The sequence below is a fragment of the Narcine bancroftii genome, chromosome 6 (assembly GCF_036971445.1).
Source record: "Narcine bancroftii isolate sNarBan1 chromosome 6, sNarBan1.hap1, whole genome shotgun sequence".
Classification (NCBI taxonomy): Eukaryota; Metazoa; Chordata; class Chondrichthyes; order Torpediniformes; family Narcinidae; genus Narcine; species Narcine bancroftii.
Window position 1 is genome coordinate 181,463,229 of NC_091474.1, and position 14,161 is coordinate 181,477,389.

Sequence of the window (14,161 nt, forward strand, 5' to 3'; positions counted from 1 at the left end):
TTATCTAGATGACATCCTCATTGCCAGCACTGAAGCCAGCAGCCACAGGATGCATCTCACCCGCCTGTTCAACAGATTACAGCAGTTTGGGCTCACAGTGAACCCGGCCAAGTACCAGTTTGACCTGCAAACAATTGACTTATTGGGGCACTGCATCACCCCAGAGAGTGCCACGCCACTACCCGACAGGTGGAGACCATTCAGAACTTCCCTAAGCCAAGCACGACTAAAGGACTAAAAGAGTTCATAGGGATAGTCAACACCTACCATTGCTTCCTCCCGGGAGCAGCCACCTTCATACAGCCCCTGTTCGGCCTTATCAAACTCAGCGACAAGATGCTGCAATGGATGCCGGAGGCTTTCCATGCCACCAAGGCAGCAGTGGCGAAGGCCACGGCACTGGCACACCCAATTCCCACCTCCCCCCTGCCCTCTCAATGGACGCTTCAGATAGAGCAATGGGCATGGGTGCTAGAGCAAAGTGTCGACGAACACTGGCGACCCCTCGCCTTCTTCAGTAAACACCTCCGAACACTAGAGCTCAAATACAGTGCGTTTGACCATGAACTGCTGGCCTTGTACCTGGCAATATGGCACTTCTGCTACATGCTAGAGGCAAGAGTGTTCACCGCCTACACAGACCACAAACCAGTTTCCTACTCGCTGAGCAAGGTCTTGGACCCGTGGTCAGCAAGACAACAATGGCACCTCTCCTACATATTGGAATTCACCTCAGATATCCACCATGTTGCCGGCAAGGCCAATGTAGTAGCCGACATGCTGTCATGATCAGCGCAACCTCAGGAGAACTTGATGTTACCCAGCTCGCCAACGACCAGAGGGATGACGCAGACATCAAGGCATACCGGATGGCCATCACCACCCTGAAGGTCAGAGACTTCTGTCCCACACCAGGAGAACTGACCCTGCTCTGCGACAGCTCCACTGGATCCTCAAGGCCGATCCTACCTTCGACCTGGCGACAGCTGGTTTTCGACCAGACACATAGTTGATCGCACCCCTCCATAAAGTCCAAGGTCCGCCTGCTCTCTGACATGTTCGTGTGGCATGAGCTCCACTGAAACATTACCCTGTGGGCTCGAACCTGCTTATAGTGCCAGCGTGCCAAAGCGCACCAACACAGCAAAACACCCCTACAGAACTTTGAGCTGTCGCAACACAGGTTTGAACGTGTCCACATCGACATCATCAGCCCTCCCAGTGAGGCAGGATATGAGGTATCTGTTCACGACTGTTGACAGATTCACTCGCTGGCCAGAGGCGATACCCATGGCTGCATGCGACACAGAGACATGTGACCAGGCTTTTCTCACCACCTGGGTGTGCATTTCGGAGTCCTGACCCACATCACATTGGACCAAGGAGCGCAGTTCACCTCCTCCCTCTGGTCCAACCTGGAAAAATACTGCGGCAGCGAGGTTCACCATACAACGGTCTACCATCCCCAAGCAAATGGACTCATCAAACAGTTCCACCACTGCTCGGGATCTGCATGGCACCAAAGGAGGACCTACCAGCATTGTCCACAGTGATGGTGCACGGTACACCGCATACCATCCCGGGGTACCAACATTTAAACCCCCCCGGATAACAGACCAGTACGTTAGAAGTTCACATTGGACAATGGCGGCCGACAGATCAGATTCACAGTCCATTGCCTCAAAGTCGTGCACCTGGACTCTGACCTTCCGGCCCCGGACCCCCGGGTCAAACGCAGAGGTAGACCACCCAGAGACTGTAAGTCAGACCGCTCAGAGACCAGCGGCGGTTCTGGGGCGGCGAGGTGGTGTAGTGGGCTGAGCAACTGCACGAGTAAATGGGCCAAATCACATGGCTGGTCGGTCCAAGATAGCATGATCTCCCATTCACTGTCGAGGAGCCTGCACCTAGCACCACGTGCGGGCTAAGGAGCCCTCCTCTGCTGCGTAGCAGGCAGCGGCCAGAAAGTGACACTGCGAGGCGATGACGTCACTTCCAGAAGTGGGCGGGCCAGCGCGGACATGTGGCGAATTCAAACCATTGACATCAGTCTTTGTTTCACCCTCACCTTGTGTGGACATCTCCTTAGTCTGTAGCAGACACTACAATACCATGGATGTATTTGATTGCATATTATTAGAGAAAGATTATCACTCTGAGGAGATCAAAGGGACTTGGAGTTGATCCGAACACAGAATCTATTAATACTGCTGAATCAGAAGATGTGGTATTTCCTTCTTGAAACAAGTGAATTCACCCTTGGAACACAAAAATGATGAAGAAGAGGGTGGTGTTTGGTGTTAACTTTTAAATTTTACCAGGCACTTCTTCATTTCTGATGAAGGCTCATTGACTTGAAGCATTAACTCCAATTCTTTCTTCAGATAACGATTTCTGACTTGCTGAGTATTTCCATTGTTTTTATTTTAGATTTCTAGCATCTTTAGTTCATTGATTTTTAAATCCTATCATTGCAAGGTTCACATTGCCAAACATAAATAGATTCCTGTAGTTTGCTGGCAATAGCAACACCAACCGTTTCTTTCACTAAACAGTCCTTTAAAAACATTCACTCACTGGGTCTGTCAATTATTAATAATCTTTATGAAACAATCATCCCTCCTTGAGCCAGAGGCATATGGCATACAGCTTTGTGAAAATCAGTATGCATACAGGATATCTATTATCTTGTTTAAGCTCCAGGCAATTTAGCTTGCAGAGTCTGAATGTCCATGCAACAAATAAATATGGTCCTCTGAGGAATCATTAAAGAACTTTGTTTAAAGCTCCACAGAGGTTAATCACTCTCCTGAGCAAGTATTCTTGCTGTTGCCTTATACCATTGATCTAACAGCAGTCCAAACTTCCCAGTACTATGAACTGCATGGTTAACACATCTGTCTGTATCTGGCTAACTGGAGGTACACCTTTAACATTTCCCTTCTCCACAGTAAGTTAGGAGTTTAGCACCTGAGCATGACTGCAGACTTTTAATGTTCAAACTGTTAACCATTGTCTGCATGTGCACCCAGCTGTCAACAATTCTAAGAAACTTAACACTATCTTGGACTAAGTGGCACACTTGTTTGGCATCCCATTAATCACTCTAAATGTTCTCCACTATCATGAACCAATGGATGTGGTATATACAATCTGCAAAATGTTCTGCAGTTACTCACCAAGGCTTTTCCGACAGCGCCTACTGAACCTTTAGCATCAAGAGGGACAAGAGCAGTATGTACAAAAGGAACCTCACCATCTGAAGGCTCCCAACAAGTAGCACACCATCCTGAATTGTAAGTATATCACTGGTACTTCATCATGTTTAAGTCGAAAACTTGAAAGAGCATTGAGAGTCTATATTCATCACAAGGACTGCAGCAGTTCAAGGTGGCTCACTACTTTGTTCACATGAGGAATTGGGGATCAGCAATAAACATTATCTTTCATCTGGTGATGCCCAACACAGGACATAATCATGTCACTATATCAAAATTAAACAGACAAAGCTGTAAAACCCCAGCAAGTCAAGTAATTTCCTTGGTGAGAGAAACAGTTAACATTTCAGATTGATGATATTTCATCAGAATCAGGTCATCAAGCTGAAACATTAATTTTGTTTCTCACTCTACAAATCTTGTCCGACCTGCTGGAGAATTTATCATTTTTCTTTTTTTAAAATTTCAGATCATCAGCACTTTCACAGCATCTAAAAATGTGTGTCTAAGTGATTGAAAATATTCCAAGATTAGTATAATTAAATTGTCAGTGATTAACCATGAGTAACAGGAAATTATAAAAGATATATTAATTTTAAACCAAATACCCTCAAATAAATAATGCTGAAAATTACAGGTCTTTACAAATACCATAAAATTGCAAGATTAAAATTGTCAATTTCTGAATGCCTTAATGGAGGTATCAGGTCAATAAAATGAGTATAAGTTGAAACATCACGTATATTAACTTTCTAATTGCAATAAGGAAACTCTTCATATGCATTTTCTTTGAATTAAAGTGTCACCTGTGAAGGAGTGAAGCCTGACATACGGAATGCGGAGAAAACAAGTGGTAACTCAGCTTTCAGAATCATCTCAATGTAGTAGGTTGTGCAGAAATACACAGGATGGATACCAGTCTCAGCACTTTCCATAGGAAGGTGGATCTGCCAGGGTGATAACAAAAACAAATGAGTATATTTACATAAATAGTTTAAGGATTTATTTCTTCTGGATAAGTTATCATGTACCTGTCCTAAAGTATGCCTCGATTAAGTTTTACTTCCTATGTTTTGCTTTAATATTACCATGTTATTTTACATTGGAGAATTCAGGCAGAAACAATAATTTAATAATGAGCATAAAATTCAAGATGTGAAAATCACTGGGAAATAACGCTTAAAGGTAAACTTCACTAACACATGAAGCTTTTCAGGTCCAGCTGTTATTTAAAAGAAAACATATTCATCAATCCTGAAAAACATTCACAATACTTCTCAAACAAATGCTTGTGCTGGCTGTTCCACAAGTTACGAACAAAATTAGTATGAGAGAAAATATCTTAATTCTAATGTCAAAAAATTACAAAAGAAGGAGGGTAAATACAAACTGGAGGGAAGATGACCATGGACAGTCACCTTCGAAATAAAACCCTTTGCCATAAACTGACAGCTGGTCTTCCTCATGAACAATTTTAAAAAAAACTATATGGGTAAAATAATTAGTACGAGGAAAAAAAACCTAAGTCAGTAGCTTTTATAATTCATATACAAAAATGATGGAAGATTACCAAAATCAAAGTTTCTTCTTATGCTGCTATTATGAAAAGTACAAAGTTGTGAACAAATGGTTCTTATACAAGGCGCCTTTGAGCAGTAAATCGTGCATGGCCTATTTCAGCATGCACAATGCCTTGGGCCCTTTTTGATACAACCTTATTGTCAAGTGAAAACGTAGTCTCACCCACACAGAATCTGCAGATGCTGGGATTAAGGCAAACTCAGTGGGTGGAGTAGCATCGTGGTGGGTGGTTGAGGGAAGATGGGGAGGGAGGAATTTGTCTAAATTTTGGGTCAAAACCCTCCATGAATGGTTTTGATTCAGATTTACAATTCCCTTTCTCCTCCCCATTCCCCATGATGTTGCTCTACCCATTGAGTTCCTCCAGCTAATTAGTTTTGCCCATTTTCCTCCAGAGTTGGTTTAATGTGCATTTCAAAGCATGGTCTGGTCCCATCAGCAGTACCTTCTCCTTGAAACAAATGCAATTAAAGACCTGCATTGGTGCTTGAATCACCCCTCAATGATCATTCCTATGTAATCCAACAACGCTGCTCATTACTGGTCTTAAACGCAGCAAATAGTGACTGTGATCTCACTGCCTAATTGTTGAGGCAAGGCTGTAGTCAAGTTTCAGGATCTCATTGAAGCAGCTAGTACAGCATAGGTTGGATATTCTTCTGAAACAAAGATATTCAAGAGGATGTGTCTAATATTTTGACTGTATTTCAATGTCTTAGGTCAGATTAACATTTACTCTTTTTTTTTTAGGAGCCTATTTTTGCCGTGCAGAGAAGTCAACACTTCTGTTAATCACATTTCAAAATTCAAAACTCAGACAATTACTCTACCATTTAACAAAACCAATACAATCCCCATATTGCTCAACGTCAACGAGTCTAGACTTGAACCCTTTGGACTCGAGCCATTTTTAACCTTTCATGGGTCCATGGGTAAACTACAGTATGGACACCAGTACAACCAGCTGGAAGTTTGGGTATAAACACAGTCCCAGAAAATTAGGACATGGATTATACATGCTTGTTGGTAGTCCCTGAAAACCGGGACATGGAGTCCAAAACTGAACCCTGTTGGTCTGATGCCAAAGTCCATTTTGTTGGAAGCAGGAGAGAGAGTAAATTTATCCACAACTTTTCAAAAGCTTGTAACCAGGAATGCAATAAAAAGTCTTGAACAATAGTTTTACATTTTCCTACAGGAACACATACAGAGCAATGTAGCCGAGGCAGCCAGAGAAATGCTGAAACAAGAAGGTTTGAAAATTGTTGCAGGAACTTTAGTGTTCTTTCTCCATCTCCTGACATGATCAAAAACATGGTGGATGCAAACCAGTCATGCCCAACATAGCCTCGCTGCAGAGAGCCTGTAAATTGCAGTCAAGGAAACCTGACAGCATAAATCAATTTTTGAGACACCACTCCTGTTATCTAAATTTGAATTCTGATCTTATATTCCATTAAGATCAAAAAAATGTTATGTATTTTTACATAATTTTATATAGCTGAGGTGAAAACCTTAGCTTAAAAGTACATTAAATTAAATGTTTGATAATGTTATGCATTGATTTTAATCTGCATTATTTTAAATTGTCTAGTAGTGCAATTCTTATTACGAAACAATGTGAAATATAAACTCATATTGTACTATGTTCAGCTCATGGCAGAAACCAGTATTGAATGTTATTAGATAAGAAGCAGTGATGCCAGTCAGTAATCTTCTCACCGGCCAACTTCTAGTCATAGCATCACCAGAAGAATCAGCTAATGATGAGTGTAACAAGAGCCAATCTTTTCCTGCTCCCTTCTGTGTACCCTGATGACAACTCTGAATGTTTGAAGAATAACCCTGGGAACATCTTTTGTCCATAATTATTTCATAGTCTGCAGGAATATAATATAGAGAGTTTTGATAATTAGTTAAAATAGTGAAAGATTGGACGGTGTTGGTCAGATTAAGGCAACATTAAATTCTCAAAGCAAAATTGTTAACTTGCAATATTAGATTTTGAATGTATGCATTTTTAACATTTAAAAGTCATCTAATTCAAGAGGATGTTAAGAACAATATTTACTGACCAATTTAAATGGTCACGGAAATAGCAATATTGTATACATGCAAAAAAAGTTCAGATTATGAATGACCTCCATAAAGGAACATGATGGTATTTCTATTTGTCCTCTTGATTATGGCTGAGGAGTCAGCTCAAAAAGTAAACAAATTTGGAATCACATCCAATAAGTCAAGGATTCATAATTTTGTTGTTAACATTTTGGATAGGAGAAGAATATGACTTTTGGATGAAATATGACCTGGGATATTACTTTAGGTTATAACAAGCAAAGTATGATATGAATCACAATTTCCACAATTTTCTGTTTAAGGCAAGCTGTCATCAAGATTATTTTTCAGCTATAAATTACATTGATCTCAATTTGATTAACAATTGATGCTTCTGTCATTTTCTTTTTTCTCTGTTCTTGCCATTTTGAGGTCGCTGGCCTTTAAGCTGCCCTTGCTGTTCACCCGCTGGTTCGCTTGCTTGGGCCAGTGCCGCTGTGCAGGCTGCTGGCCCTTGGTTGTGCTCACAGCCCAGAGCACTGGCTCGATCGCTGTGGCGGTGGGCTTTCACGGACACCCCACCCCCAGAACTGGCGGTATTGTCCTTGCTATTGTCCCTGGTGCCCAGAGGCAAAGTCTCTGCAGCCTTCAGTAGCCTGCCTCTTCAGCATGGTGCTGGTGTCTTGAGCAGGCGCGCCAGGTCTAGGTGAGCCAGTTTCAGCCTGTCTGTGGTCTTGCCTCTGACCTACAGCTTGAATGTGGCCCCATTGTTGTGGATGATCAGAATGGACCCTTGTATGGCCTCTAAAGTGGTGGATGATGTGGACCCCTGGGAATGAAAACATATTCATAGACCTGCAGGTCTTTGGGCATGTTGGTCCTCGTGTGTTCGTGCCTGGAAGGTGGAATCGGGGCCAGGTTGTCAGCTCTATCCCTTAGCCTGCTGAGGAATGCTGCAGAGTCATCCTGCTGTCTGCCTGGGAATGGTACAAATTCTCCCCGGCCCACCAGTGGAATTTCGTAGACTAGTTCAGCCGAAGACATGTTGAGGTCCTCCTTGTGTGCCATGCGGATGCTCATCAACACCCATGGTAGCTTGTCTACACAGTTGGGTCCTTGGAGTCCGGACATGAGCACAGTTTTGAAGAGCTTGTGGAAGCGTTCCACTAATCCATTATACTGTGGGTGGTAAGCTGTTGTTTAATGCAGCTGGGCACCCCACAGGCTGGCAAGGTCGGACCACAAACGGGAGGTGAACTGAGCCCCTCTGTCAGATATGATGTGGGACAGTATCCCAAACCGTGCCATCCATGATGAGATGAGGGGCCTAGTGGTTATGGATGTGTCTGCCAGTAGGACTGCTTCTGGCCACCTGGTGAAGTGGTCGACCATCGTGAACAGATGGCAGAAACCCTGGGATACCAGCAAGGGTCCTTCTATGACTACGTGGATGTGGTCGAACCTTTGTTCTGCAGCCTCGAAGTACTGAGGTGGGGTCTTGCTGTGCTGTTGTACCTTGGCTGTTTGGTACTATGTGCACACCTTTGCCCACGTGCTGACCTGTTTCCATAATCCATGCCACACATATTTGTTGGCCACCAGCCAGGCCGTGATCCTGATGGATGGGTGAGCTAGTCCTTGGATGGAGTTGAAAACCTGTCATCTCCAAGCCGCTGGGACGATGGGTCCCACTTGACCGGTGGCCACTTCGCACAGGAGGGTGGTGTTACCTGTGCCAACTGTGTTGTCCTGGAGATGCAGTCCCGATGTTTGGGCATCTCCTAGTCTTTCTGCTGTACCTCCGCCAGTGCTACCAAGCCCACTCCCCTTGATAGTACTTTACCTGGACAGTGTGTGGGCCACCATGTTATCCTTGCTGGAGATGTGCCTTACATGTAAGACAAGTGTTATTGCCCTTCTTCCTGCAAACTGTCATTGCCTGTGCCATTTTGGGGTTGCCCTTGCCGGTTTGCTTGTTGGAGCAAGTGCTGCTGCGCGGGCTGCTGGCCTTTGGTTGCGCTCGCTGCCAGGAACACCAGCTCGATTGCTGCCGTGGTGGGCCGCCACACCACGAAAGATACCTGACAACTGTGGGAGGGCCTAAATGACATGCTACAAAACCAAATGTAGTGCAGTAGGAAATGGCAAAGCTTCACTCCCAGATTAACTCAATTCATTCTAAACCAAATTCGATGACAGAACAAGAAAGAACTACTGCTGCACACCCCCATGCCCCTTGATAATTCTCAGAGGATAACGCACAGCTGGCTTCATGAAAGTGAATCCGAGGAAAGCATCTAATCCGGACGGAGTACCCAGCCAAGTATTAAAAATCTGTGCTGACCAACCTACCAACATATTCATGGACATCTTCAACATCTCACTTCAGCAGGGCATGGTACACACCTGTTTCAAACAGGCGTCAATTGTACTGGTGCCCAAGGAAAGGGTGGTAACTTTAAATTACTATCTCCAGTGGCACTCACATCAACAGTGAAGAAGTATTTTGAAAGGCTGGAGTTGAGGCACATCAATTCCTGTCTGAGTGGCTATAAGGATCCATTCAATTTGCCTACCGAAGCAACGAGTCTATGGTGGATGCTATCTCATTGGTTCGACATAAAACCCTGGAACACCAGCACAGCAAAGATGGATACATCAGGATGTTCATTATTGACTACAGTTCAACATTTTACACCATCATTTCCTCAAACTGATCAGCAAACTCCAAGACCTGGGACTTGACATCCCCTGTGTACTTGGATCCTTGATTTCCTCACCTCCATACCACAATCAGTAAGGATTGGTAAGAACAGCCCCTCCACAATCTCCATCAGTACCGGAGCACCTCAGGGCTGCATTCTTAGCCCCTTGTTCTAAATAATTAAATCTATGACTGCATGGCTTGGTATGATAATATCATCTACAAATTCGCTGATGATACCACAGTAGTGGGTTGGAGAAAAAGAGGCGATGAGTCAGCATACAAGAAGGGAGTTAGAAAACTTGGCTGAATGGTGCACTGACAACAATCTTGTACTCAATGTCACCAAAACCAAGAGACTGATTGTTGACTTCAGGAAGAAAAAAACCAGAGGTCTACAATCCAGTGATCATTGAGGGATCAGAGGTGGAGAGGGTGAGCAAACTTAAATTCTTGGGAGTCATTATCTCAGAGAATCTTTCCCAACATACTAATGGCATTGTGAAGGAAGAACCTCAGTGCCTTTAGTTCCTCAGAAGTTTGCAGAGGTTTAATATGACATGACAAACCCTGGCAAATTTCTACAGATGCATGGTGGAAAGTGTGCTGACTGGCTGCATCACAGTCTCGTCTCAGGACACCAATACCCCTGAACGTAAATCCATGCAAAAGGTAGTGGACACAGCCCAGGACATCACAACTATTGAAAACATCTATGGAGAACACTGCCGTCAAAGAGCAGTAGCAATCATTAAAGATATTACCAACCTGCACAAGCTCTGTTCTCGGTGCCACCATCAGGAAAAAGGTATAGGTGCCACAAGACTTGCACCACCAGGTTCTTGAACAGCTGCTACCCCTCCACCATCAGACTCCTCAACAATAAACTCAATTAGGGACTCATTTAAGGACTTTTACACTTTACAGTTTCTTCCCTCCTCTCTGTATTGCACAGTTTGTTTACATTTCTTTATTTGTTTATATTGTGTAGAGATTTTTTTGCAGTACAAATAAGTGTTAATTCTGCCTAACCCGCAGAAAAAATCACAGGGTTGTATGTGATGTCATGTGTGTACTCTTGTCAATAAATCTGAAATCTGACCTGTCATGATATATTGAACAGAATTTGGTTGGTTTCTCTAGAGAGAGAAATGGGAGTTGATGTGAGAAGCATTTTAAGACTATGAAGAAATTGGATAGAGTATATGGAGAAAAAAAATCTTCACGAGATGCAATAAGTTCTGCATTGTATTTTAATCTGCCTTTGCATGGACTGTAAGATATTTAAATAAAGATAAAACAAATATAAAAAAAGTATGTCGCTTCAAATAGTAGACATCAAGTAACTTCTCATGCTAGTCTCTTACTACTGCAGTAATTATAGAAAATTACTAGAAAATTCTAGAAATAAATGGGCAGGTTATTCAGCTTCCACAAGAAGAAACTGGAAAATTGCTCTAGTAGTGAAACTTTCATTGTCAAAACTGAACTTCATTTGCGAGATCTCTGTCTGGAATACTAATTCACTATTTCTGTTCATATTTCTAATTCCAAATTTATTGAGCTAGCAATTTTATAATTTACCATTATGCATGCCACAAACTATAACAGTATAGATTTGTCTGACATTAATAGCATAGGATTAAATCACATGCAAATACTAAACAAAACTCACAATGAATCTTAATGTCATATTTCAATTTCAACCCATTTTTTTGTAAAATATCATTTGATGAATTCTGAACTTACCACCTCAAAGAATAGGGTGCAGCATAGATAAAATTTTATGATACCAAGTGGTTCAGAGCCACAGCACATTGTAAATGACAAAATTTCATTTGATACATAACATATGAGGATCTGAGTGAAAAAAAAAGTATTTACTTATTTGTCCTCTCTGCATCCTACCTCTCATTCTATTTAAAATGCCCCCAAAATAATCTCAAGTTAATTATGTTATCAAACCAGGAATTTTAGTGTGAAGGGGGGAGGGTGGGGGTAAAGATAAAATGAACAGTCAGTCCTGGTGGGAATGAAAAACATTGAGAAAGAGTTTGGGAACCAATAGTAATCAAATATGTATTCCTTGAGTAATTTGCAGTAGCAAATACAGGCTTATGGCTTTTGAGGGGAAACAAATATGTATTCAAATCACATAAAAGGATACAAAGTGAAGAGTTTATGGCCACTTGCTGCTGCTTCAAAAATGTATCACAGTGCATCAGCAAAATTGCAAGTTCCTTATCAGAATCAGATTTCAGGACTCCAAGGAATCTGCCATATCTACAAAGAGAAATATCTTATAACTAGCCAATTACAAGAATATTCTGTGTTAATAGTCAATATTCATGAATATTATGTTAATAAAGATCTTAAGGTTGAATTACTACAGGAATATATTTGTCATAGTTGTTTATTGAAATTATGGAAGATACAGGCAGAAAAGTTAGTTAAAATAGTTTTAAATATAGTTACACTTGAAGTAAATACTGTACATGTATTTCTTTTTGTAACTGCATTAGTGCCCCCTAATGTAATGAAAAGCAAATTACATCAAGAAACCCAAAAGAAACTGCACAGTTTTTGACAATTATAGTACAACTACGATTATCTGAAATCGGATTCTCTGAACTAATTTATCTGAAAATTTTAAAAATTTCGAATAAATGAGGATATCATTCACAAATCATAAATCCTCATTTATTCAAATTCTTTTCAGAGCTGAACCGACTAGGGATGTCGGACTCACGGCAGCAGCACTGACTTTGGGCTCCCGGGCAGGAGCAGGGCCTTGGTGGGGAGGTGTCAGTGATCAGTGATGGCCAGCATTTTTTTGGTGAGAATTAAACATTATTTTAATGCTTAAAATGCCTTTCCCTTGTTGTTTGCTTAAACACTGTTACAAGTTATTTGCTGTTGCTTCTGGGCTGTTTTAAAAAATGACTAGTTCTTTGAAAAAATTTTTTATCCGACTAGGCCCATCCCAACCATTTTGGATAATCGGAGTTGTACTGTACCTATATTTTAACACTTCTAATTAATTTTAGAACTTACTGCATTAAAGCAAAAGATTAATAGCTTGTTCATAGATGTATAGAAATTGCAAAGTACCTGACAACCGTCTTTATTCCAAGTTGTTGAATAGGTGAAAGATTTAGATGCTGGACAACAGTGTCAGTTGCTGTGAAAACAACAAAAAGAATATTAAGCTTGATAATCAAATGAAGCTACAGTGCAGTATCATTTGAAAACCTAACATCAATGGATCAAGAAAGCAGAAATATTGATTAAATGGAACATCAAATAATACTACATCCATGAAATACTACCATCACGTGCCCTTTTGTTCAAAATGGGTTGCTATAATATGGAAAATTTTACTTGAGAGAATTAAAATTTTACAAGGACATAGAAAATTGCAGTTATGTGTGTAGAGCAAAGTGGTGAGACAAGTTACACATTTCTTTCAAAGATCCGTTGCAGATATAATGGACTGAATATATTTAGGATGTAAATTACGGAATCTGATTTGCTCTCTGTGGTGCCTGACCACCAAGATTAAAATGATCCACTTTATTGTCTAAGAGTTCTCCCATAAAGTGAAGTGGGCCACATCTAGCCTGGTTATCAGATAGATTTAAAAACAGCTGAAATAGACAATAGACAATAGACAATAGGAGCTGGAGTAGGCCCTTCGGCCTGTCGAGCCAGCACCGCCATTTTACAGATCATGGCTGATCACTACCATCAGTACCCCTTTCCAGCCTTATCCCCATATTTTAATAAATACAGAAAAATAATCTTTAATTACAAACAATTTAAAGTGCACAAAATTATTTAAAACATGCACACAAAATAAAATAATTGCACTCAGAGTTATATCTAGGTACTTATCAATTATTGGAACTGTAGTCCTTCAAGCCACACAGGTGTCCGCAGATGCTGGAATCTGGAGCAACAAACAATCTGCTGGAGGAACTCAGTGGGTCGAGCAGCATCAATGGGAGAAATAGGATGCTCAATGTTTTGGCCCAGAACATTCCATCAGAATTAAAAAAAGGTTCTTTTTTTTCTCCTACTGATTCTATCCAACCTGCTGAGTTCTGTTACCTCACTCAGAGTTTGACTGACTAGCAAGATAACTAGTGGATCTGGACCAGCTGGAAAAAAAATGGGCTGCAAGATGCAGATGGAATTTAATGCAGAGAAGTGTGAGGAGCTCTATCAAGTGTGTCCTGGTTGGCTAGATCATCGTGTGACGTGGTTGCTGCAAAAAAATAAATCAGAGCTCAGTCCACAGGACTATAAGAGTGGCAGAGAGAATAGTTGGAATCTCCCTCCCCCCATCAACGTGATCTACTGGGATCATTGTCTGAAGAGGGTGTACAAGAGGGTGTACAAAATCATTGAGGACCCCTTCCACCCTGCTCACAGCATCTTTCAGCTGATTCTGTCAGAAAGGAGATCCAGGAGTATCAGTGTCAGCACCATTAGGCTGAGGATCAGCTTCTTCCCATGGGCAGTGAGAATGCGGAATGACCAAAGGAACTGCTCACACTCACCATCCAAGACACTCAGATTTCTGAAACATTATTTCATT

The 14,161-nt window shown here is 41.7% G+C and overlaps 1 protein-coding gene across 5 annotated transcripts in view; it reads right to left on the reverse strand.

Moving 5' to 3' along the window:
- The window catches only part of tbc1d32 (TBC1 domain family, member 32), a 235,636-nt gene that overhangs the window by 24,810 nt on the left and 196,665 nt on the right, over positions 1-14,161 (reverse strand). For all 5 annotated transcript variants that reach the window (XM_069886883.1, XM_069886881.1, XM_069886880.1 and 2 more), the window contains 4 exons: positions 12,673-12,742; positions 11,729-11,844; positions 6,008-6,162; positions 4,025-4,165 (listed from right to left, as the gene is read on the reverse strand). In XM_069886883.1, coding sequence (XP_069742984.1) covers positions 4,025-4,165; positions 6,008-6,162; positions 11,729-11,844; positions 12,673-12,742 — 482 coding nt within the window. The remainder of the gene's footprint in view (positions 1-4,024; positions 4,166-6,007; positions 6,163-11,728; positions 11,845-12,672; positions 12,743-14,161) is intronic.